General features: G+C 46.0%; 1 protein-coding gene across 3 annotated transcripts in view; it reads left to right on the top strand.

Moving 5' to 3' along the window:
• The first annotated feature begins 7,506 nt into the window (after nucleotides 1-7,506).
• The window catches only part of MGAT3 (beta-1,4-mannosyl-glycoprotein 4-beta-N-acetylglucosaminyltransferase), a 60,188-nt gene continuing 43,674 nt past the window's right edge, over nucleotides 7,507-24,020 (top strand). The window contains exon 1 of one of the 3 annotated variants that reach the window (XM_060245426.1): nucleotides 7,507-7,671. Coding sequence is in view for 1 of the 3 variants with exons in the window: in XM_060245425.1 (XP_060101408.1) it covers nucleotides 21,681-21,721 (41 nt within the window). In the remaining 2 variants the exon portion in view is untranslated. Of the gene's footprint in view, nucleotides 7,672-21,569; nucleotides 21,722-24,020 lie in introns of those variants that run through there. The other 2 variants (XM_060245428.1, XM_060245425.1) reach the window with 2 other exon arrangements.

Below are 24,020 nucleotides of genomic sequence, written 5' to 3'. Positions count from 1 at the left end.
AACAGCTGCCAGTTGTTAAGCAAGGTGGAGCAACAATTGTGCGGAAGCAGCACAACTAGAGATCAATAGCAGACTCTGTTGCCCCTTGCCCTCCCACTTCAGACTTTGTTGCCTCCTGCCTCCCCCCCACCCATTGCATTCAAGCCAGTTCTTGCCTGAGGTGAGAGGATAAGAGGGGTGGGATTCATGGAACCAGATTGGAACCATCTAGTCAGCTGTGGACATGATCACTCTCAAGTGCCTTTGTCCTTTCTGTGGAGTCCAGAATGTCCCTTGGTTTTCTGAGGAGCTTCGGCAAACAGCTGGAGCACAAATGGAGGAAAACTCAGCATGGATGTGATCAAACACAGGTGAGAATGCATAATCATCCTTACTCTGTAGTAGCGACCATGGCAGATTCAGGCCTGGGTTTGGGATGAAAACTGACTGATGATCACAAGAAGTGTGTCTTTGTCGATTCTACCACACCTCTTGGAAGCTATTGGTATAATCAACCAAGGCTAGGGTCAGCAACACACCCTGAGGTGGGGCAACTGCCAAGATCCAGGGCCTTTGAAGGGGAAGCTCACTTGTTTGTGGGTGCACCACCACTCACTGGGGCAGGATTCCTGGCTGCCACAACAATGGTATTCCCAGCCAGATTCACTGCCCAGTGCCCTTGTGGAAAGGCCATGTATGCAGTGTAAACAGCTATGTTTAAATGTAGTAGCAGGGCTTACAAGCTGATGGGGGGCATACTGATGGAGGGGGGGCAAGAGTGACTATGAATAGAGAACATGGTTGTAGACACGGGGGCCCCCTGGGTACTTTTTGGCCCCTATGGCTCTCCAAAACCTGGAACTGACCCTGCCATTGACCACAGTATACTTTTGGAAAAGCTTACTAAGAATAAGAGTGTATTGTGCTCTGGTGGTTCTGCTCCTTACTTGACTGGCCAACTCCAGAAAGTGGTCCTGGGGGGGGACTTCTATTCAGCTCTGTTGAGTTCTTTTTTAGTCCTGCAGGGTTCCATTGTGTCTCCATGCTGTTGAACATCTACACAAAATCACTGGAGGAGATCATTAGGAGATCTGGAGTGAGATGCCACCAATATGTGACTGACACCCAGGTGTATTTCTCCTCAGCAGCTGAGCAAGGTGAAGCTGTGGAAGTCCTGAACAGGTGCTTAGCAAAAGCAATGAGTTGGATGGGGCCAATAAAAACAAAGTCAGCCAGTTCTGGAGAGAACTGCACTCCCCTGAAGGAGTGAGTTAATAGCTTGGGGGTGTTGCTGGATCATGACCCATGACTGGAGTCTCCTCTGTGCTACACAGTACCTTTTACCAGCTTTAGTGGATACATGACTTATAGTCCTTCCTTGAATAATGTGATCTGGACACGTTACTTCATGCTCTGATTACATCTGGATTAGATTGCTACTGCGCTCTACATGGTGCTGCCTTTAAAAATGGTCCAGAAACTTCAGCTTGTCCAATATGTGACAACCAAGCTAAAGTCTGGGGTGGGATACAGGGATTGTTTCACTCTGATGCTGAAAGATCTGCAGTGGCTTCTCATTTGTTTCTGGGCACAATTCAGTGCTCTGGCACTTACCTTTAAGGCCCTACATGCCTTAGACCAGGATCTTTGGACTGCCTTCTGTCATATTGCCCAGCTCACCAGTTAAGGTCTGCCTCACAAGGCCTGATCTTCATGTCCCTGCTTTAAGAGATAAAGTGGAAGACAACCAGGGACAGGGCCTGTTCAATAGTAGCACCTCACTTATAGAATGTCCTTCCCTTTGATGCCTGCCTGATGCCTACGCTGGTCTCTTTTAGGCACCAGATGAAAACACCAAGGTTTTCAGTTGAGGGGGTGATTTTTAACACCATTTTATAACGTTTAGTTTGAAAATGGTTATTTTATGCTTCTTAATTATCTGTTTTTTATTCTAGCTGGGTTATTAAATTCTGGATTTTACTTAACTTCTAATGTTTTATGTTTCATTTGTAAACCACCTTGGGCAGGTTCCTTGCAGAGGTGGCATAAAAATGTTCCAAATAAATAAATGACTCCTCCAACTTCTTAAGATCTGCCCATGCAGCCCTGCTCAGAACAACTTTCAAGATGAAGGGAAACCTGATATCTGCCATGTGCAGGGCTCTTCAGAAGAAGAAGATGATGATATTGGATTGATATCTCACCCTCCACTCCAAATCTCAGAGTCTCAGCTCACAGTCCCCTTTATCTTCCTCCCCCACAACAAACAGCCTGTGAGGTGGGTGGGGCTGAGAGGGCTCTCACAGCAGCTGCCCTTTCAAGGACAACCTCTGCCAGAGCTATGGCTGACCCAAGGCCATGCTAGCAGGTGCAAGTGGAGGAGTGGGGAATCAAACTTGGTTCTCCCAGATAAGAGTCTGCACACTTAACCACTACACCAAACTGACTCTCAGGGGTTGCCCCAGCATTTTGGAATCTACTTGTCCTGCAGACAAGTTCCTATGCAGGTGATTTTAGGGGCACATGAAAACTTGCTCATTCTGCTTTGATACTGGAGTTTTGGCTATGCTGGCATTAATATTTACACTCCTGAAACTTTTATTTTAGATAATTGCTTGGTACTGCTTTAGATGTTTTTGTTGTTCAGTCGCACAGTTGAGTTCGACTCTTTGCAACCCCATGAAAAAGTCACGTCAGGCCCTCCTGTCTTCCATCATCCTCCGAAGTCTGCTCAAATTCATGTTTGTTACATCAGTAATGCTGTCCAGCCATCTCATCTCATCAGGATCTTCTCCAGTGACTGCTCCCTTCTCATTTGGTGGCCAAAGTATTTGAGTTTCAGCTTCAGCATCTGACCTTCCAGGGAACAGTCTGGGTTGATTTCCCTTAGGACCGACTGATTTGATCTTCTTGCAGTCCAAGGGACTCTCAAGATTCTTCTCCAGCACCACATCTCAAAAGCATCTATTCTTCTGCGCTCGGCCTTCCTTATGGTTCAGCTCTCACAGCCATACATTACTACTGGGAATACCATTGCTTTGACTATACAGATTTTTGTTGGCAGGGTGATGTCTCTACTTTTTATTATACTTCCCAGGTTCGCCATAGCTGTCCTCCCAAGGAGCAAACGTCTTTTAATTTCATGGCTACAGTCACCATCTGCAGTGATCTTGAATCCCAGAAATGTGAAGTCTGTCACTACTTCCATGTCTTCCCCTTCTATTTGCCAAGATGTGATGGGGCCGGATGCCATGTTTAGATCTTAGATGTTTAGATAACTGCTGTTTTAAAAAAGAGATAATGCTGATTTGTGTTGTAAACTGGCTTTAATGGTGGAATGAAAACCAATAGAGTAGTACTGTAAATACATACGTGTGAACCCTACCACGCATAAGTAAAGATGTAGATTACCTATGTACCTGAAGGCTGGCAACCTTAAAAACATAAATGAATGTAAAACCAGGCATATGAAGGAGAAGCACAAAAACTTTACACTAACTAGCTCTATAGAATTCCAACTTGGTTGTTAAAGGCTACAGAACAGGGCAGGATTTCTTGCATTACAGAAGTTCAAAAGAAGTTATTAATCATTCAGGCAGATCTTTATTCACTCAGCCAGGAAGAAAAAGTTAGTCTTTCTATCCTAGAGTGTAGCTGCTGGAGTCCAACAGGTGTGCAAGGCAGTAAAAACAGGAATGGAAGAAGAAAGGCAGCTAGAGGCACACCCTGCAGGAGAAGAGGACCCTAAGAGTCACAAACCCCTGCGAACTCCAAGTATTTCAGTTGCACTTCAGGTTAGACAAAGTGTTCAGCCAGACATGTGGGGTACCTTGAAGGGGGTGGCTGTTGCTCATTAGGAAATATCTAGACTCACAGAAGAGGACAATGGACTCTGTAAGTAAAATCAGGGATGGCCAACGGTAGCTCTCCAGATGTTTTTGCCTACAACTCCCATCAGCCCCAGCCAGCATGGCCAATGGCTGGGGCTGATGAGAGTTGTAGGCAAAAAACATCTGGAGAGCTACCGTTGGCCACCCCTATATAAATGAAAACCAAGAGCATGTCATCCTCTGTTTTAGGGTGATTGCTTCTTCAGCAAAAGTGTCTTTTGTTGCTAGGTAAGTCATTGTCTAGTTAGTGCTTCCTTGTGATTGTGAAATGCAATGCGTGAGTATCATAAGCACCGACTGAATAGTGTCAGTGACATCACAAGTGTCTCTGGATACAACTGGCCCCCAGCATGGGCCTTTGGCATTTGCAAATGTACTCTAGATTTTGTTTTCTCTCTTGAAAGGCTAACTGTTGTCCTGCCATAGGACCACCCAGGCAATGCAGCATTCATAGAATAACAGAATCATAGACTTGGAAGGGACCTCCAGGGTCATCTAGTCCAACCCCCTGCACAATGCAGAAAATTCATAAATACCTCCCCTCCTACACACGCATCCAGTGACCCCTGCTCCATGCCCAGAAGATGGCAAAAAACCTCCAGGATCACTGCCCAAACTGACCTGGATGAAATGGCTTCCTGACCCCAAAATGGTGATTATGTAACCTTTTCAAAAATGGGAATGGCCAGCAAAGCTCCCTTAGCCCTCCCTTCAGCAGCATTTGTAGTTCTTTACAACTGTGTGCTGGATTGCATTCTTCCCATACTGATGTGCTGTGTGTCTTTTGTTCTGCTTCATTTTTGAAATGTGACAAATGGACATTTTGTAGCATGGCTTTCCCTCTTTCCATTACATGAAGGTGAGCTCTAATGGCACTGTAGATGGCTGGATTAGAAGGAGCAGAGTAATCAGAACACTCCACGTGCATGCATGCACACAAACACCTCCCCCCCAAGACTGCTGTGACTGTGTCACACATCCTTCCTTTCCAGTGCTTCTTAGAATATGTGTGTATAAATTTGTGTACATGTTACTATTAAGGTAGTGGGATGTACATGACCATTCCTATGTATTTATTACTTTAAAAAACCCCTGCTGTTCTTCCATGGTACACAATGCATTACAAGACCCAATAGTCCAAGAAATGCCACAGCAGCATTGAGCCCAGCATGGCAGTTGATGCAGATAAAGGAAAGAATAAAGCTGACTCATTCAGCCCTGCAAGGGCTGTTGCTCATGTACTGCTCACAGCACATTAATTCAGATTGCCCAGTTCATCTAGGCCAGCATGATGTAGTGGCTAAGAGCACTGAACTCTCATCTGGACAAGTGTGTTTGATTCCTTCTCCACATGAAGTCTGCTGGGTGACCTTGGGCCTGTCACAGTTCTCGCAGAACTCTCTAGCCCCACCTGCCTCATAAGGTGCCTGTTGCGGGGAGAGGAAGGGAAGGCAATTGGAAACCACTTTGATACTCCTTAAGGTAGAGAAAAGCAGGGTATAAAAACCTACTCTTCTTCTTTCAGAACCCTTTTTCTTCTCTCTTCCTGTTCATTGGACAATCGCCAAGTCCTGCAGAAAGACCGAAGGGACTTAGTAGGGCATCTGCTAAAGGTCTTTCAGGGCATATCATTTGTATCTCTTTACAGAAGCACAATATCTGTCTTCAGATAATGGAAAGAGGTTACACAGGAATATCTACAGTCCTTTTCTGCTAACCCCCCCCTCCATGCTCCAGCATTGGAGGAGTGGGTAACGATGAAAAGAGGCTATATAAAAATATGGAAGGAATTGCTGGGGGATGGGTGTGTCTTTGCTAGTTCTGTTAAAGAACACCAGCAACAAAGGAGCTGTGTGAACACCTCTGTTAAGTGGCAATAAGGTGAGGCTCCTAGACTTTAAAAAAAATAAATATAAGTGAAAAGCTTTCATGGCAGGGCTGAAGAGGAAGGAGTTGCGTCACTTGCCAGTTCTGACGTTGCAAGCATTGTCTTTAGGTGCCTTTTGGTGCCATTGCACAGTCCTCCCCCACACAGCATTCCCTGCTGTGTTTGCCAAGTTACTGAGCAGAAAACAGTGCTTTCCTAGTGGTAAAAGAGTGCAATTCTGAGTGCAGGGGAGAATTGTGACCTACCCCCAGCAAAAGGTCTATTGTACAGAGAACTATTCAGATCACTGCCAGTAAATATAAATGAGGGCTCTACATTTATTGTGCAAAAGGAGAGCAAAATGGTTGTCTGGGAAAGGCCCTGAATATGTTTTCACCAAATGCCCACATGCCAGGTAGCTGGAGGAAATTCCAAGGGTCCTGCTCACCCCAGAGGGGGAAGCGTCCATGTACCTAGGTAAGGTGTCAAGTCGGTTTATGGATTTTCATAGGATCTCCAACTTGGGTATAGGTGTTATACTGGGTGTGTGTGTGTGGAATCAGGCAACTCTTGGTAGGTCTAGGGAAGAATTCTGCTAGTCTTTTATTCTCTTGCCTCTACACTTCCATTATACCCATTTTACAGATGGTGCCTTCAAGCCTGGAGCCCAACAGAGATTCGGAATCCAATCTCCCCCCACCCCACCCCCCTCCGCAGGTTCAGTTCCCAGCACTGCAGCAGGCTGGCTGCTCCCCCCCCCCCCCCTTTTCAGGTGCCAGGCTGGCGAGCAGCCCTGCCTCCCCCCTCGCTCCCGGGGCAGCGCTTGGTGCATTCTCTCGGCTAGTACAAGTGCTCGCCCGGCTCCAGCGCTCCTAAAGCCCCCCCCCCCCCCGCGCAGCCCCCAGTCTCCTCCCTCCCTCCCATCTCCCCCTCCCCTTCCCCAACACAAGGCGTTCCTTTGTATTCCTTCCCATTGCAGAGGCAGGCGGACAGGAGGGCGAGGGTGCGGGGAGGGATCCGGGCTCTGGAAACCTGCGCCCCCCTCGCTCGCATCTGGGGCGAATTCCCGCCGCGCTCTTGCCCGTTGCTGGGCGGGGCGGGCCTCCCCCTCCCTGGTGCGAAATCCCGACTCCTACCTAGGCGAAAAGGCTGCGATGGGCAACGGGATGCTGAGGCTCCCATGACTTAAGCCGCTCTCTCTCTTCCCCACCCCCCTCCCCCGCGCCCAGCCACCTTCTGGCCGCGCTCGCCCGAGGAACTGTGCCTGAGCGCCCCCCCCTCCAGCCGCCGCCGCCGCCGCCCCTTTTGGCGTATGGGGGCGGCAGCAGCGAGGAGGGATATTTTTAAACTGGCGGCGGGGGCGGGCGGGGGGCGCGCTGGCCTGGGGGCCTGGGGGGCCGAGCGGGGGACGGGGGAGGTGGCGAAGGGCCGGCGCGCACAAAGGGCTTGGCAGGAGCGCAGCGCTGGGAGCGGGACCTGCCCCCCGCGGCCGAAGGGAGAAGAAGCAGCAGCCCTCCCCACCTGACCGCGCCGGCCCCGCCGCACCTCCCTCCCCTCCCCTCCCCTCCCCTCCCCGCCCGGGCTGCTGCTGCTGCTGCTCCTGCAGGGGGCCGCGGAGGAGGAGGAGAAGGAGGAGGCGGCGGGCCCTGGAGGAGCAGCGCCTTCTCGGGGGCTTGGGCAGGCTGCTCTTGGGGCTGCGCCTCCTCCTGCCCCCTGGGTGGGCGCTGCTCGCGGGGCAGGCTGGGCTGGGCTGGGGGACCTTCGCCCAGGCTGAGCCATGCCGGCGGGCGGCCGCGGCTGCAGGCATCAGGGATGGGGCCAGAGGCTGCTGCTGCTGCTGCGGATCCCCGCATCTCCCCGCCCGGGGCTCTGGAGGCAGAGGAGCCACCGCCGTCGCTGCCGCCGCTGCTACTGCTGAAAGACAACGGGCGATGGGTGAGTGAGAGATGGGGGGGGGGGGGCTCTGCTGTCTGGTCCCGGACCCCCCTCCCCAATGACCCCTCTGGCACCCCCTCTGCCCCTTCCTCCCACTTGCTCCCTCCCTTCTTCTGCCTCCCGAGGGAGCCTTTGCAGCCAAGACATCCCTGCCTCCCTCCTTCTCCAGCCCGCTTTGTGTTTGATCAGGGAACCCGGTTGGGGGGGGGGGGGGCAGCTGGGGACCGAAATGATCCGGGTGAGCCCTTCTCTGACGGCTCTTCGGGGCCCTTTCCCTGGACCAGGCCAGCTCAAGCCAGCACTCTGCACCACACCAAGCCGGTGAGGGAACCTGACATGCTTTTCATCCTTCTGCCTTGTGACTTACCTCTGAGACTTTGTCCTAAGTGTGTGTGTTGCGATGGAAAGGGATGCCACAGATCCGGCCCTCAAAGGACGCAGGCTTCCCTGCTGTAGCTAATATCCTTTGAAGGGGACTTGGGGAGGGGGTCCTCCAGAAGCTACCAAAGGAGGAAACTCACCTGTATCCACAGGGGACCGGAGCAAACCAGAGGCTTCCCTTTACAAGATGCCATAATCCCAGCATCTCTCTGCGTATTGTGTGTGTTTGGTGAAGGGAGGGGGGTGTCCCTGTATGCAACACAAAGCCTTGATTACAAGCCCACTCCGTGTTTTCCTCCCCACACTGTTCACAACACACATGCACACCTCAAGCAGCACTGGAAGCCTATAAACACACCAGCACTGCAGCAACAACCCATCTGCTGCCTGCACTCTCCGTGCCAGGAGGGCACTGGTGGTGCATTTGTGCCAAGCCTGCAGCATTCTGGGGGAAGTAAACAGGGAGGGGGGATAGTGTTGTGGGTACTGGGGGTGATATAAGAATAAACAAACATAGAGATTGACAGTCCTACCCTCCTATCTTACTCAGCTTTTTGGGGGGGAGGGGGGAACCATCAGGTTTTAATACACAGGTTATGGTTCCTTTCCCTCCTCAACAGGGCTTCTGGTAATACTTCAGGGTTTTGTCAGCTGTAGACATATGTGTGTAGAAACAGCAGTCTTCCTGTGCAGTTCTGCCGCTGCGAAATGTATGTGATCTTCTACATGAGTACAACAGAGATGCTGGGAGGGGGAGCAGGGTCTGCGTTGGAGTTCCTGCTTAGGCTGTGTGTTTACAGGAATGGAGGGTGGGAAGAGAGCAGGGGGTGAAGAGAGGAAAGGCTGGTCTATCTTCATGTGGTTCCCCCTCCAGATTTGAGAGGGGCACCTGCCGAGGTGTCTTGGCCCGCACTGAAAACCTTTCCAGTCACCACTTAAGAGGGACCTAACTCGATCTGATAGGAGTGAAGAACTGTAGCCAGTAGGAGCAGACAGTTAGAAAACCTATCCCAACTAAAAGATCATTTTTCTTATTATTTTGTTTTATCATTGTACTTTAGAGGATCCAAATAGTTTTACATAAATTTCTCAGTGATCTTTACAAAAGCCCTGGAAGGTAGGTCAATATAGCTTCCCCCATCTTGCACATGGGAGGTTGCAACTAAGAGAGGCTGCAGTGTGGTTAAGCCACAGGTTTTTGTTGTTGTTTTTTAAATAACTAATTGTGCACTTTGGCTTAAAAGCATCAGACTTGCTATGGATATGCAGGAAATACCTGATATGGATCTATCCTCAAATTTATGCTACTTTTGAATTTTGAGGTTTTAAATTTTTTTACATTGTTCACTTATAAATATTATCATTGTTCACAGTATCAAGGAGACATTCCAGCTGAGAATTATGACATCCAAATAGAATTAGATGACAAATATAAAATGCATGGGAACATAGACTAAAAACACATGTTCACAATGTAATATGAAATCATATAACATCCCCTTAAATCACATACACATGCATGGCAGTGTTTTTGCTAGACAACGAAAGTAAAAATAAGATAATATGTCTCTTCAGACTTTGTCCACATGTTGACTAGAGGGGCTGGGACTGTGCATGCCAGTTCTGCCCAACATCTGCATGAACATCTGCAGTGACACACACATCCACTTGTACTCTTGTATGTGCTTCCATCTGATTGGATTCCATCTGCTTTTTGATGCAGCATTCCTGAACATGTGGAAGATCCTATGTGTCTTCACTCAGAGTCACCAGAATGCATGGAAGTCAGGGCTTGGGCCTGGCAGACCTAATCCTGCTTCCTTCAGTGCACATGTGGACAAAGGTCTGAAGGGTTACTAATGTTGAATATATATATCACTCCCTTAACATTCAAAGAGCCTTCCAATAAATTATGTGTACAAACTAGTACTGTATTTTGGGAAATAAACTTAGCCATGGTCATGTGCCTTCTTTAGCTGGAAATGTAAGCTCTTGTTTTGTTTATGGCATATGTTTGCTTTGCAAAGTAGATCGTGTTGCTACTGTTATTCCTGTTTAAGTTATCCCTGGAAACCGTCTCCTTCCACAAGCAAAGACGAGGGCAACGGAGGATGACTTTGTAGCATTTGGACAGGCCTCAACAGGCTTCCTTAATCAGCGTGCTATATCAGTTCATAGCACTTTCCCTACGTTTGGCTAAGACGTCTCCACTTGGGTAACAATTTAGATCCACTTCCTCTTCCCAGCTCTGGCCTCTAGGACTAGAGAACTTCAGATTTTTTTAAAATACCTTTTCTTCATCTTAAAATACAATTTCTCCCTAAAAGAGTAAACACACCTTGTTTTCTTTCAGAGTTACCTGTATTGGTGGGATTCTCTAGGATCATGACCTTCTTGTAAACCTTGTTTCAGTGACTTTGCACAATCCACTGGGTTTATCATTCTGAAATATCACATGCCTTTCAAGTAGCACCATGGTAATATCAAGGATATGTGTTGGAGATTCCATGGTTGAAAGTAAGTTTTATGTGTCCCAAGTTTGTTGTTGTTGTTTTGCTTTTTGCAGCAAAGAATGAGGTTCTATCAAACGGAATCCATAAAACATGGGCAATGCCTTGGTTTTTATTGGGCCTGAGCTGAAAGTGCACTCAAATCCTTTCTGGCAGATGAACATAGTACTTAGACTCTGATTGTGCTGTGTACCTCCTTTTTAAATTGGGGGTACCATGTTCTACCACAAGAAAGAACAGCTCAGTTTTGTATTCAAGGATGCAGAGGAAACTGTGCCAGCTTCTTTGATACAGAGGCAACTCTCTGCTTCGAGCCTTTGCTTCTTTTCTTTCTGCTGAAGGCTATGTGCAGTGTAGGCATCCCATCCCATGCCAAGCCTGTCCACATGACTCTGGTGTCACAAGAAATATAGCAGGTACCTTGTGTGGATCTACTCTAGGGATGTTCAGGAGGATCCAGATGTATGCATTTGAACGACCACAGCATTTATCCAGTACCACTACAGCCAATTTGAGGGCTGCATCTGAAGATTGTGCTGCTGTCTGGAGCTCTGTTAGAGGGCCTGCTTTGTTGCCAGGTCCTGTTTCATTGAATGTTGGGGGCCATGGCTAATTCTCATGTTTGAAAAAAGCCTCTGGTCTGGCATACTATGAACAAGCTGGAGAAGTAAGCACACTCATTTTTCAGTGTTGTGATGTGAGCCTTCTTCTCTGCAAGAACCTTCTTTCTGAAAAACAATGGCACTTTGTTCTTCTGTGTTGGTTCTTAGTTGGGATCATTCCACAAGCTCCTCTCATAAACCAGAGGTCATCTTGTTCCTGTCCAGTCTGGGTGAACCTCTGACAGTATCAGCTTCATCAGAGCCCACGAAGTTCTTGGTATCTTAGGAAGTCACTGCTGTCCATGTCATTCATGATTGTTTGTGATCAAGGCTGAGAGTTGCTCAGCAAAGAATATTTGAATATCTGGTGCTTGTTTATAGTGATTTGTCCCTTCCTTGCTGCTGATAGAGTCTTACTAGTCCTGGATCACCCTGGATAGTTGTTGCTGTTCTCACTACTGGGTTACTGAGTGACTTGCTGCACCTGTATCTGTTTTTATGAAGGCATTGACCTGTTCATGGGTCTGATCTAGTGCTGTAGCAAAGAATGACTGCTTTGTTTGGTTTGTGACAAAACCCTTCAGAGCAGATTCTTGGTATGCAGCTGGGTGTGTCTGTGGTAAACAGAACATATCTTTTATGTGAACTGAGACCTACCATGTAGATTTGATGCGATGGAGGCTAAACGCCCATGGAATTCTTTACTGCTCTAGTGATTCTGGATCATTTGTGGATTTTCTTTCCTGGACTAATGGCTTGTCTAAGACCTGGTGAGTTCATAACAGAATTTGAACCAAGAACTTCCTTAACAATGTTAGTGGGCTTGTTCACTCATGCATAGCATCACAGTCTGTCTCATCACTTTGTGATTCATTTCTTGATGATAAAGAGCTGGATGCATGAACTGACTTCACTGAGAGTGTGGCATTTGAGGGGACGTTTGGTTGCTTTTGGTGTTAGATTTGCCCAAACTTGTTTGCATATGCCAGTCAACACTTGCTGTTGCAGTCTTTGTGGGATGAACATGCTTGTGTGAATCAGCTCCTCTCTTCAGAAAATGGTGCACATGTTTTCTTGATGTTCAGCCTCTCATTCATACACACTCCCTTGTTGAAAGTAGAGGGAATTGAGTCATCCATAGATCCCAAAACATGTGCATACATGTGGCCGCCCTGAGCCACTTGTTGGGAAGGGCGGGATATAAATAAATAAATAAATACATGAAAGTACAAACTGTGCCAAATGTATCACCTACCACCATTTTTTGCAGCAGAGGTCAGGTCATCCAGAACCTCAAACGCCAAGAATAATATTCAGTGTACACACTCATTCCTTGAAGTTTTCTCTTCCCTCCTGTAAGGCAAGTTGACTTCATATAGCTTGGATCTGCCTCATCAGCGTTTCTTGTTATTGCCAATGTTCCCCTTCCCAAAGAACAAATCTGTAGTTACTTCCTCTCCTCATGCCCTCCAAGGCTTCCTGACATGACACACTTTGGAACATCTACGGGCACAGCCCTTGTCAGCTAGGAAATTGAATGTCAGAGTTGAAATCAGCCAGGAACTGGCTGATACAGATTACTGTTTTTCAGAACCTGAAAATGGTAAAGTTATTACTAGAAATGATGCATGTTCCTTTCCCCCCTCAGTCATTATGGACTCCAGCCAAACATGTTTTGTAGGTTTTTATAATGCTTCAAAAACCTATAGATCATAGTGAAATTGGGGGGGGGGGAGGGGGGAGAATATGCAGGAAACTTTAGCTCTACTGTACATCCTTCAGGTCACTGAAAGATTGGCATTAGTGCTCAACCTGTATAGGGAATAACAGATGAGGAGATAACAGAGGGAGCCTGCCACACAAAGGACAGAAGTTCCAGTGGCATCGTCTGCACCACATTCTTTGCTGAAGTACTGAAGGCAAAGACATTTTATTTTATTTTTTTTGTAAAAAAACAGGTAAATGACATTTTTCTCTGACCTTTTGAGGGGAAAATGTCTTTCCCTGCTTGATGCCCTTTGAGAATTCCGGAATCTCTGCAGTCAGGGCTTGTAAAAAAGTAGACTTGGAATGGAGCCTGAGGCTAACATAGGCTGTGCCAGTCTAGTATTTTGGATTGCCTTATTCACGGTGGTTTTGCAGTAGTGACAGGAAGGCTATTTCAGTCTTGATTTTTTTTCTCTGCCAGGCTGCTGCTGTACACCTAAGTGCCTTGGTATGAATTCCTTGAAGAGGTAGAAGACCCTCATAGATGTGAAACGTGTACAGTCAACCACACCTGACTAATTTTGTTTTTATGGATGTTGGCTTGCATTCAGGTGGCTCTTTCTCAAATTGGTGTCAGAGCTGTTGCTTCTAGTACAATTGTGTTACTTTTAATCTCTGGTGCCTGCTTGAAATGTCATGGTCCCTTGCACTCCCGCAGCATGTAGATATGCTATGGTCTCTTCATCATTGGAAACATTAGAAAGGTTTCAGAAAAGAAATAGGTCTCTAGGTTGTGTCCAGGAATTCTTTTGAGCATTAAGAACATAGTGATTGTTATAACCTTCAATGTGCTAACAAGGCCCACATGACAACCCTTCAGATAACTCAGGGTAAAAGCAAAAGTGTTGCACAGTTTGGAAGGCTTAAGAATTAAGCTGCCATAAAAACTGAAGAATGTGTCTCTACCCAGGGCTTCTGTGATTGTGTGTATACTGCCTAGTGAGATTTTGTAATTGCTTTCCATTTGTGCATACTGACATTGTGTACAAATATACAGTGCTCACTTGGGCACGTTTCTTCTAATAGTGCTTATATAGCACCTGCATGTAATTCTGTGTAAGTAAGTAAAAGTAAGTAAAATTTTATTTGTATCCTGCCCTCCCCCGCCACGGCAGGCTCAGGGCGGCTAACAGCATTCAAATATAGACCTGCACACAGTGGGCAGAATGCAGAATGTGCACAGTGCTATGATATCGATGCAGAGTCAAAAATTGGAAGACATTCTAATCAGTGTGAGAACTTGGGTCTGCTAACTTTTCCTGGCAGTGTTCCTGTACCTTTTAATGTTATGTAAGAAGCAGAAATCCAGTGAGTAAAGGTTTTTTCCATCTCTGCAACACCATGCTGGTAAAAGCTCTGCTTGCTAAATTTCTGTTGTTCTGTTAAAGATGGACATCCTACCAGGAAAAATTTGGCAGCCTTTAATAGCAGCAGTGATTTTCAGAAGAGCCCCGCTGGATCAGTCCAGTGTTCTGTCTATTCCAGTGTATCGTTTCACACAGTGGCCAATCAGTGGCCTTGGAAGGCCAACAAACAGGGCATAGAATCCTAGATCTTCCCTGAAGTTGCCTCCTAACACTGGTAGTCATAGGTTTACTGCAGTGGAAATAAGCTGCTTTAGGGAGTTTCCTTTCCTGGAGGATGGAAAGTTTAGATAGACAGCTGATGTAGGCAAGTGTAATATACACAAACAAAGGTTTGTATCAAGCAAGTCTTTCTCAGCTGCTGTGTTGGTATGCATGTCATTTTCCTAGGAATGGAAACTCCCTTTACCTGCTCCTTCTTTGCCAACCTGACTGTCCCCTAATTCCAGCATGTGGCAGTCTACGGCCTCTTGATCTGGACTGTCTGTTGCTGACAGTAAGCCTGGGCAGCCACTGTGTCACTCATCCAGCGTACTCTTGGTCCAAATGAAATGGTTAGTAGCTATGGTAGCACAGAGTCAACACCTGGCTTAAAAGTTCATGCACATAAGCCTAGGATAGGCATTTGTGCAAATAAAGAGCGTGTCTGTGCGTGTGCATAACCTGATGCACTTGATGCTTGTGCCTTCTCTTGCCCTTGTAATTGCACATTGATCTAATAGCCGGGAGATAAACTCTGCTTTGGGACAGGGATCTCATTAGAGGAGATATCCTCTAGCAGATATCCCATTACAAGCTGTCTTGAGAATAGCTTTTGGAAGATAAAAGCACCTGCCTTCCTCCCATCTTGACCTCCCATCGGACAATGGATAGACCTGATGGAGGGAGGAGAGGAATGTGGGTCAGGGAGGGTGCAAGGAGAGTGGGCAGCAGGCACAATACATGAGGAGCTCTTCCTGCAGAAGCCCCATCAAAGTGACTTGGCAGGAACTAGGACTGATGGTTTGCAGAAACTGGAGAGGCTTGCAGAGGGCTTGTTTGCTCTGAAATGAGCCCTTTGTACATTGTTGGGATCTCTGACCCAATCAGAATGGGAGGCACTTTGAGGAGGCGGCAGAGCTGATGAAGGCTGGTACAGCTTGCAGAAATGCCAGGCTGGGCAGTGTTGGGGAGGATGAAGAGTGAGTGCCTGACAAGAAAGCCTGGCTCCTACTTCTGGGACCAGTTATATGCACAGAGGGCTAGTTGACATCCTCAACAGCACATTGGCTGCAGTTGCCCATTGGGAAGAGCCGGGCTGGCTTGCTTTATCCTTCCTGTGTGTACAAAGCTGAAGGGGGTAGGGAACAAAAAGAAGAGCGAATCAGAGAGTGGGAGATGCAGGCAGCTTCACAGGTGTGCTCTTTTTCCTGTGCTCCCTTTCAAGCTGCAAATAAGACAGCAAAGGAGAGGAGCAGCTTGAGGTACACATTGTTCCTTTCAAACTGGGAACAATGAGGCCTAGGAAGACTTTGCACCAATGCCTCTCCTGGCTCCATGGCAATCGTTCCAGACTGAGATAAGATTTGGGTGCAGGCCAGCATGCATCAAAGGTAAAATGGCTTGTAGAACTATATGAGGGTCCTGAGACATGCTTGCTTGCCAGATACTGGGGTCAGTCCTAGCTCTGGGTTACCAGCACTGGATCAGGAAAGACCTGGAGGGGGGTGGAGCCTGGAGAGGGGGGGATTGTTGAAGAAAAGGACCTCAGCAGGGTACAATGCCTTAGAGCAGGGGTGACCAAACTTGATTAACATAAGAGCCACATAGAATAAATGTCAGATGTTTGAGAGCTGAAAGGAAGGAACGGAGGGAGGGAGAGGGAGGCGAATAGAGGGGGGGCAGGAGGAGGGTGGGAGAGGTGGAAAGAAAACAACTTTAACTTTAAATGCATTCTCCAAAGCTGCCTCTGGCTTGGCTTGCAGAAGCTATTTAAAGAGAGAAATACCTTCTCCTAACTGGCCAATGGGGCAGTGGAGGCTTCGAGAGCCACACAATATGTATGAAAGAGCCACATGTGGCTCCCAAGCCACAGTTTGGCCACCCCTGCCTTAGTGTCTGCTCTCCAAATCAGCCATTTGCTCCAAGGGAAGAGATCTCTGTCATTTGGAGATCAATTGTAACAGCAAGAGATCTCCAAGCTCCACCTGGAAGCTGGCAACTCTACAGAGGGTACTGGACACATTTCTGTACCCTCACACTTACATAGCCTCCTTTCATATCCCCTGTCCCAGATCTGCTGCCCCCCTTCATCTCTTTGCTGGTCCACAGCTGCTCCCTCCCCACCCTCCCAATGGGGGCATTAAGAACATAAGAGAAGCCATGTTGGATCAGGCCAATGACCCATCCAGTCCAACACTCTGTCACACAGTGGCCAAAAAAACAGGTGTCATCAGGAGGTCTGCTAGTAGGGCCAGGACACTAGAAGCCCTCTCACTGTTCCCCCCAAGCACCAAGAATACAGAGCATCACATGCCCCAGATAGAGAGTTCTATTTATACCCTGTGGCTAATAGCCACTGATTGACCTCTGCTCCATATGTTTATCCAACCTTCTCTATCCCATGCATAATCTTGTAAACTTCTATCATGTCACCCCTCAATTGACTTTTCTCCAAGCTAAAGAGCCCCAAGCATTTTTAACCTTTCTTCATAGGGAAAGTGTTCCTTTTATCATTCTAGTTGCCCTTTTCTGGACTTTTTCCAATGCTTTTTTGAGGTGTGATGACCAGAATTGTACACAGTACTCCAAATGAGGCCACACCTTGATTTATACAGGGGCATTATGATACTGGCTAATTTGTTTTCCATTCCCTTCCTAATAACCCCCAGTTTAGGATTGGCCTTTTTAATTGCAGTTGCACACTGTTGATATTTTGATAAATTTTGATTGATAAATGTTCCAGTAAAGGTGCCAGTTCTGATAAGGTGTGGGAACTCTCAGCTAAGGACAAGGAGCTTCTAGGACTGGAGTAACAGACTGTTTTGAGGGGGGAAAGTAGAACAGCATGTCAGGACTCTGGGTTAATTAAAGGCTTGCAGGTGGGCACAGTTGTAGCCAACAAACAGGACAGCAAAGACAGGTGGGAATTCCTGGGTTCAAAAGGCAGGACAAGAAGGGTTGCTGGAGGACAAAAAGAAATGTGTAGGAGGCTCAGGAAGTGTGGGCACTGAACCTTTGTGAGAAAGTCAGAGTAAAAAAAATGTCCTTAATAATGACAGTAGATCAATCAGCAATGAGTCCATTTAAATTTAGAGCTGGATTTTAGATCCCTGTGATCAAACATTTCCTTAGGCTAACAGGCATGTCCTAGACAACAGAGACACGTGCTCCAAATCCAGGGCAGGGATTTTGTATTAGCAAGGGAGACCAGATTGAACAGAGAATGGTTTGGAAGAAGAGGCAATTTATAACTGGTTCTGTGTCCACACTGCAGGGGTAAGAGAAACCTCACCTGCAAATACCCACACTTTTGCACACAGTATAGAGACTGTTTTCATCTGATTCCTGACAAAGGACTGGTGCCTTAAATAGCTGTACAAGGCAGCAAATCCACAGATACAGTGATTCCTATCCATCTTCACCAGCAAAAGAGGCCACTGTGGAACTTGTGCTTGTTGTGCACAGGGGTAGGTCAGTATGGTGCAGTGATCAGAGTCACAGATTTGGATTCAAATTTTGACTTTGTTAGGGGTGATCAAGGATGAGATCCTGTGGCTGGTTTTGTGTGTGTGTGGTTAATTCAAAGCAGCCATGGGAGGGGGAAGGTGGCTGACTGGGAAGAGGTGTTTAACCTGGGTGGTACGTGCTTATTTTCTGCCAAGCAACTCAGATGAGGTGGTATGTATGGCACTTCAGTTGAGAGAACAGTCCCCTCCCCTCATTCTGTTTCCCCAGTTCAATTTGTACTCCTCCCAGGGGTTGTATAGAACTCAAAAAAGAAAACTTGAGTGGCTATGGTTCTGCCGCATCCCATCTGTTTAGACCTTCAGCCCTGAGTCTTGTTGGGCGATTTCGGGCCACTCACTTTCTCTCAGCTTAATCTATCACACAGGACAGTTATGAGGATTAAATGGGAAAATCCTTGAATCCTGCCCAGAATCGGTTGGATGAAAGGCAAAGGATACATTGGATAAATCCAGAAACAAAAGCCATCTAATGCCTTTTATTAGGACCAACCAACATATCACAGTGCACAAGCTTTCTCCATCAGGCTGGATGGCTTTAGAGTCTGCTAACTGTTCTGTGCTGTCAGTATGCTCTGTCTGGCTTTTTAATGCTAGCTTATTAGTTATGCATTACTCTTCTGGTGTTTTGTGTTTTTATTACAGTTTACTTTGTAAGCTGATTTGAGTATGCTGGTTGGACAGAGGGCACAAGAAATAAATGCATAAATGATTCAGGTAGGGATGCTTACTTCAGCCAAGAGAGGCTGTGTCCTCTACCCCTTTTCCTCCTGTATTTGGCTACTTAGGCAGCTAGGAACTCCCCCAGCCCCAATAAGCATCGGTATTCACCAGTGCTTAATTTTTCCAAAGGACAGTGCTGGGAGAGATCTGGCTGATCAGGAAGCCACATCATCTGCAGAGAGTCTCTACATTAGGCTGTGGATTCTCAGTGGTGAGAAAGAAAGTACTCTTTACATGCTCAGAGCTGTTATCTTTTATTTAACATATTCCCAAAGTTAGCCTTGGTACCAGAAATAGATTCGGCAGCTGTGGTCTGGGAAAACAGTTTGGATAAAATGAAGCCTTATTCTGGTCAAGTGATTAAAACAAATGCATCTTAGTGGTACTATCAGTTCTTGGCCAGTCAAAGATTACTTGAATGTTGCTGGGCATTAGCTGTTTATTCCAAACAAAATGTATCCCTTTCTCTTGGGAGAGCACTGGCACCAACTGCAGATAGAAATACCCAGGACTTTTTTGGTAGAAAAAGCCCAGCAGGAACTTATTTGCATATTAGGCCACACTCCCTGATGCATAGCCAGCCGGAACTGCGTTCCTGTGTGTTCCTGCTCAAAAAAAGCACTGGAAATACCTTAGTTTTAAGAATTGGCTGGGAGCTTCTCCTGTGTTAACAAGGAGGTGACCAGTGTTTCCCAGCTTTGCTCTTGGATCTTTACCATCAGCTTGGATAGAGTTATTAAGCAGGGGAAGCTTTTCCCATCCCTTTATCTTCCAGGCCGGGAAAAGTTTCAGCTGCTTAATCTCAGTAATAAAGGTGCAGGAGTAGGGCCAGAAAAAAAAGTTGGCCACCCAGCACGCAAGCACCGCTGAGCATAAACTGCAAATATGACTTTGTGCAATAAAGAAGAGTCCAGGTGCATGGTCCTGAGTCAAGCCTCCAAAGCATCTGGATCAGTAATTCCCAAACTAAATACCTTAAGAAATATTTAATTATTGACCAGGTCCAGGCATCTGGGGAGAGGGAGAGGCTGCCTATTGCATCTATACATGAATAACAGAAGAATCATCCCCCTGAGATGAGGCTCTTTGTTGTGCCTCTGCACTGAGTCACTGCACTGCCATGAATTACTGATCAGGGGCTTGCCTCCTTCCAGTCAGAAAGAATGTAGGATTTACGGAATAGTGATACAGCATGAAACAGAGGGAAGTGGACGCTTCTGAGGAAAGATCATCCTTATAGGTTCTTAATGGAAACCTTTTTGTGATATAAGAGTTTTACTTTAGAACAGTAGGGTGCCACTTCTTTTGCAAGTCTGGAAAACCCAAGGCTAGATGCTAGTTCTGCTGGAGAAGCCCTAGTTATTTACTGACAATATCATCCTGCCTCTCCACAATGTGTTCAAAGTATAGGATTGCCAGCTCTGTGCTGGGAAATACCAAGAAGTTTTTGGGGAGGAGCCTGAGGAGGGGAGATTTGGGGAGGGAGGGACTTCAATGCCATAGAATCCACCTTCGAAAGTGGTCATTTTCTCCAAGTGAACTGATCTCTGTTGCCTGGAGATCAATTGTAATAGCAGGAGGTCTCCAGCCACCACCTGGAGGTTGACAACCATGTCAAGGTGGCTCACAATACAATATTTCTCACAAACTAGGCCTATGCCATATTCACCTCAGAGTGAAAGTGGAAGACTACATGACTAAAATCTCCTCTGTATAAAATCAATAAATCATATGCACAGAAAACGAAACATTAAGAATAAGAATTTTAGCCTGGTCATCTCCTTATCATGCTAGTTTCCTATGCATAGGAAACATTTTTTTCCACGCAGAAACATTCAGTGACATGAGCCATCACCCGCAGTCTGAAATACAACCACCTGAAGAGAAATAAGATGTGACCCTATCAGTTCCTGTCCTGAGCCTTTTTCAGACTAATAAACTTCAACCCTGATCTCCAGGGCTTTTTTTGTAGAAAAATCCCAGCAGGAACTAATTTACATATTAGGCCCCACCCCTTGATACCAAACCAGCTGGAACTGCATTCCTGTACGTTCCTGCTTTAAAAAAGCCCTGCTGATCTCAAATGCCTTTGGATTCCTAAGCTATTAGGCTCACTTGAAAGTTGTGGCTTCTGTTTAATTTAATAAAACTGCAAGAAGCAGGTCATTGACACAGCAGGGAGCAAGCCATACAGCCACACGGTTTAAAAATATCTTTCTAACACATGCCTTCCAATCCTAGTAATGGTAATTGCTGTGTTGTCTTTAGCTCCACTATTAGGATACTTCTCCTGGTATTAGCCAGTATTTGAAAATGAATATTGCAAGTAAGGAAGAAAGCAAGACTGTGAAAGCGAAGTTTAAGTTGGAGATGTCAGGATCACCCATCATTCCCTCTTCTTATTCATTCATTTGGTACATTTTTGTAAAGCTGTAATGTGATGAAAAGGACCCTCTTCTCCTACCTTGAGAGGGGGGGAAATCTTACAGGAAAAGTAAGCCCTAAAGTCTGGAAAGCAGTTTGCCAATTAACAGCCCACTCCTGGATTTAGAAGAAAGTCTCACAGACTTGCTCAGACTTAACTTCCAAGTGCTTTTGTTTTAATCTCTGAGCCTACTGGAGATGCTGCTGTGTCACTTCTGAACACAGCCTTGGGTCCTAATCATGACCAAGCAAGGACAGCAGAAGGACTTGGGCATCCTTTGCAATACATTGGTTTCACTATTTTGAGGAATATAAAGCAAGTCATGAGCATGGGCTAGAAAACATAATTAACTAAAGACTTGCGTTTGGAGGGCAATTTATATCAATCAGTCCCAGGTGGGAAAGAAGAGCACTAGCACCAGCTTGGAGAAGAGGTAGCAAAGGCTTCCTGAAGAGACATATACCAGAAGTATGGCAAAGAAAAGAAGCCTGTAGTTGAAACAAGCAAGCTTCATGGTAATGATTTTATCAAGAAAATGGAAGACAACTGCAGTGTGGGTTTGAGTTAGTTGTGTTCTTCTGTAATCTGTAGTTGTCTTCTTCTTGCTGAGAAAGATTTCTTTCATTGGATTTTCTCTCACTGCTGATGTTGTGTGATATATATCAATAAATGTACATTAGCTGTGAAGTTTATGGGCCAACATTGGGCAAGTAAATATGAAGTAAGGGGCTTGGGCTGTTTTGAATTTTCCCCGTATAACTCAGATACTGTTCTTAAAAGGTGTTGATACTGTTCTTAAGAGGTGTAGTATGCTCTTCTCTTAGGAGAAATTCCTGTTGATTTCACTAGTAGTATGGAAAGGCTCAGACTGATAATTCTTTTATGTCTTTATTATTCTTGTTTGTTTTGCCTTTCTTCTAAGGTGCTGAGGGCAGTGTGGATGTTCATTCTTCTGACAGCCCTGTGAGCAGAAAGCAACAGATCCAGGGTCACCCAGGGATCTTTCTGGTGAATGGGTCTGTCTGGTCCTAGGCTAGTCATAACACCACACAGCCTTCGCTACACTTCTCAGGAAATGTCATTGATCTTATTTGTGATTTATTTTCCAACAAATGGGCAAAGGATTGGTTGTAAGGTCTCAATACTGCATAACTGGGAGCTTCATAGATTGAGAGAAGAAGAAAAGATATTGGATTTATTCCCCACTTTTCACTTAGAGTCTCAGAGCAGCTTACAATCTCCTTTCCCTTCCCCTCCCTGCAACAGACACCCTGTGAGGTAGGTGGCTCATCCAGGCCTGATGGATCTCCAGATGGCACCTAATTTTTTGGCCACTGTGTGACACAAGAGTATTGGACTGGATAGGCCATTTGCCTGATCCAACATGGCTTCTTTTATGTTCTAGAGCTCTAGCAGAAACTGCTCTTGAGAGGAACAGGTCTGAGAGAGGAACAGCTTTGAGAGAGTTATGACTGACTCATGGGCACTCCAGCTGTTGCATGTGAAGGAATGGGGAATCAAACCTGGTTCTCCCAGATAAGTAACCACTATACCAAAATGGCTCACAGAGAAAGAAGATGTTCCATTAAATACAATCAGTTGGTCTTCAGACCAACCAGTCGATAAGTGGTTGGTTTTAAGACTGGAGTCTTGCTTTTGAGGGACCAGGTTCTTAAAACTGTGAAGAAGTGCCATCTCACATGAAGAGGTTTATACCCTGCTCCCCCTGCCCCCAGTACAGTGTAAAGCATTGTTCTCCACTCCTCTCTTTCATCTTCACAATAGGCCTGTGAGGTAGGTGAAGGTGTGTGAGAATTACTGGCTCACAGTCACCCAGAAAGTTCCCATGGCTTAGTGGGAGTTCAGTCTGGTTTTTCAAATCCTTGTCCTAACCATTCCACTGCACTAGCAGGGTTCTTGTGTTTCTTCTGAACAGGAAGAGAACAGGATGGAACTGAACAGTTAAAATTTCTTCAAAGTTGGAAGATGGGCTGAAGAGAAAAGCTTGACCTTCTGTATTACCCCCCCCCCCGGCCTGGTAGGTGTTAAAGGTACAGGAGATCTGACAGGAAAAGATCTGTTTAACAGCTTGTGCTTTCCTTTAGACTGGAGTGTGCAGAAACTGGGCATAATCTTCTTTTGTAATGAGAACTATTCCCTGCACACTTCACTAATTTAAATGGAAGCAAGCTCTCTGGGCTTCATTGGAGGACCAAGTCATGTGTGTAATAAGCTGTGATCCTAAGCACATTTGCAAAGTCTGATCCTATTAAAACCAAGAGGCTTGCACACACCTAACTCTTAAGACTGGCCTGTTTGAAGGAAAATCCAGTTACATTTGTCAAGAGGGCTTCTCATAAGGGGTTGAAGACAGCTGGTTTGTTGAGATGCACCTGTAGTTAATATCAGGAGACACTCTTTTAAAATGGCCATACTGCATAAAAATCTCTTGCTAGTCTGCAGTCTTCCATGTGTAATTGCTATGTTGGTTTTAGTTACATTAGGCTACTTATTATAGCATTAGGAATAATTAGGAACAAGCTGCAAACAAGCCTGTACGAAACACTCTAGTAAACACTGGAGAATCAGCTGATTTCTGAAGGCAGCAGTGGTTCTTGAAATCAACGGAGCAGTGGTGATGATTTCCCTTCATTTGTGCACAAAGGGTACATCTAAATAAATAGGTTTTGAGTTATAACTTTTGGGTTTCCTCAAAAATCCTGGGAGTTGTCTTTTAGAACTGGAAGAGATTTCTTATATTACTATTGGAGAATAAAGCCCAGAAAGAGGGGATTATTTGTTTCTTATGGTTGATTAAAGCATTTCAGAGTATCATAAGAACAAAGATAGAC

This window comes from Heteronotia binoei, chromosome 8, assembly GCF_032191835.1.
Source record: "Heteronotia binoei isolate CCM8104 ecotype False Entrance Well chromosome 8, APGP_CSIRO_Hbin_v1, whole genome shotgun sequence".
Lineage (NCBI taxonomy): Eukaryota > Metazoa > Chordata > Lepidosauria > Squamata > Gekkonidae > Heteronotia > Heteronotia binoei.
The sequence above is the reverse complement of the archived record's forward strand: the minus strand, read 5'-3'. Positions and strand labels throughout refer to the sequence as shown.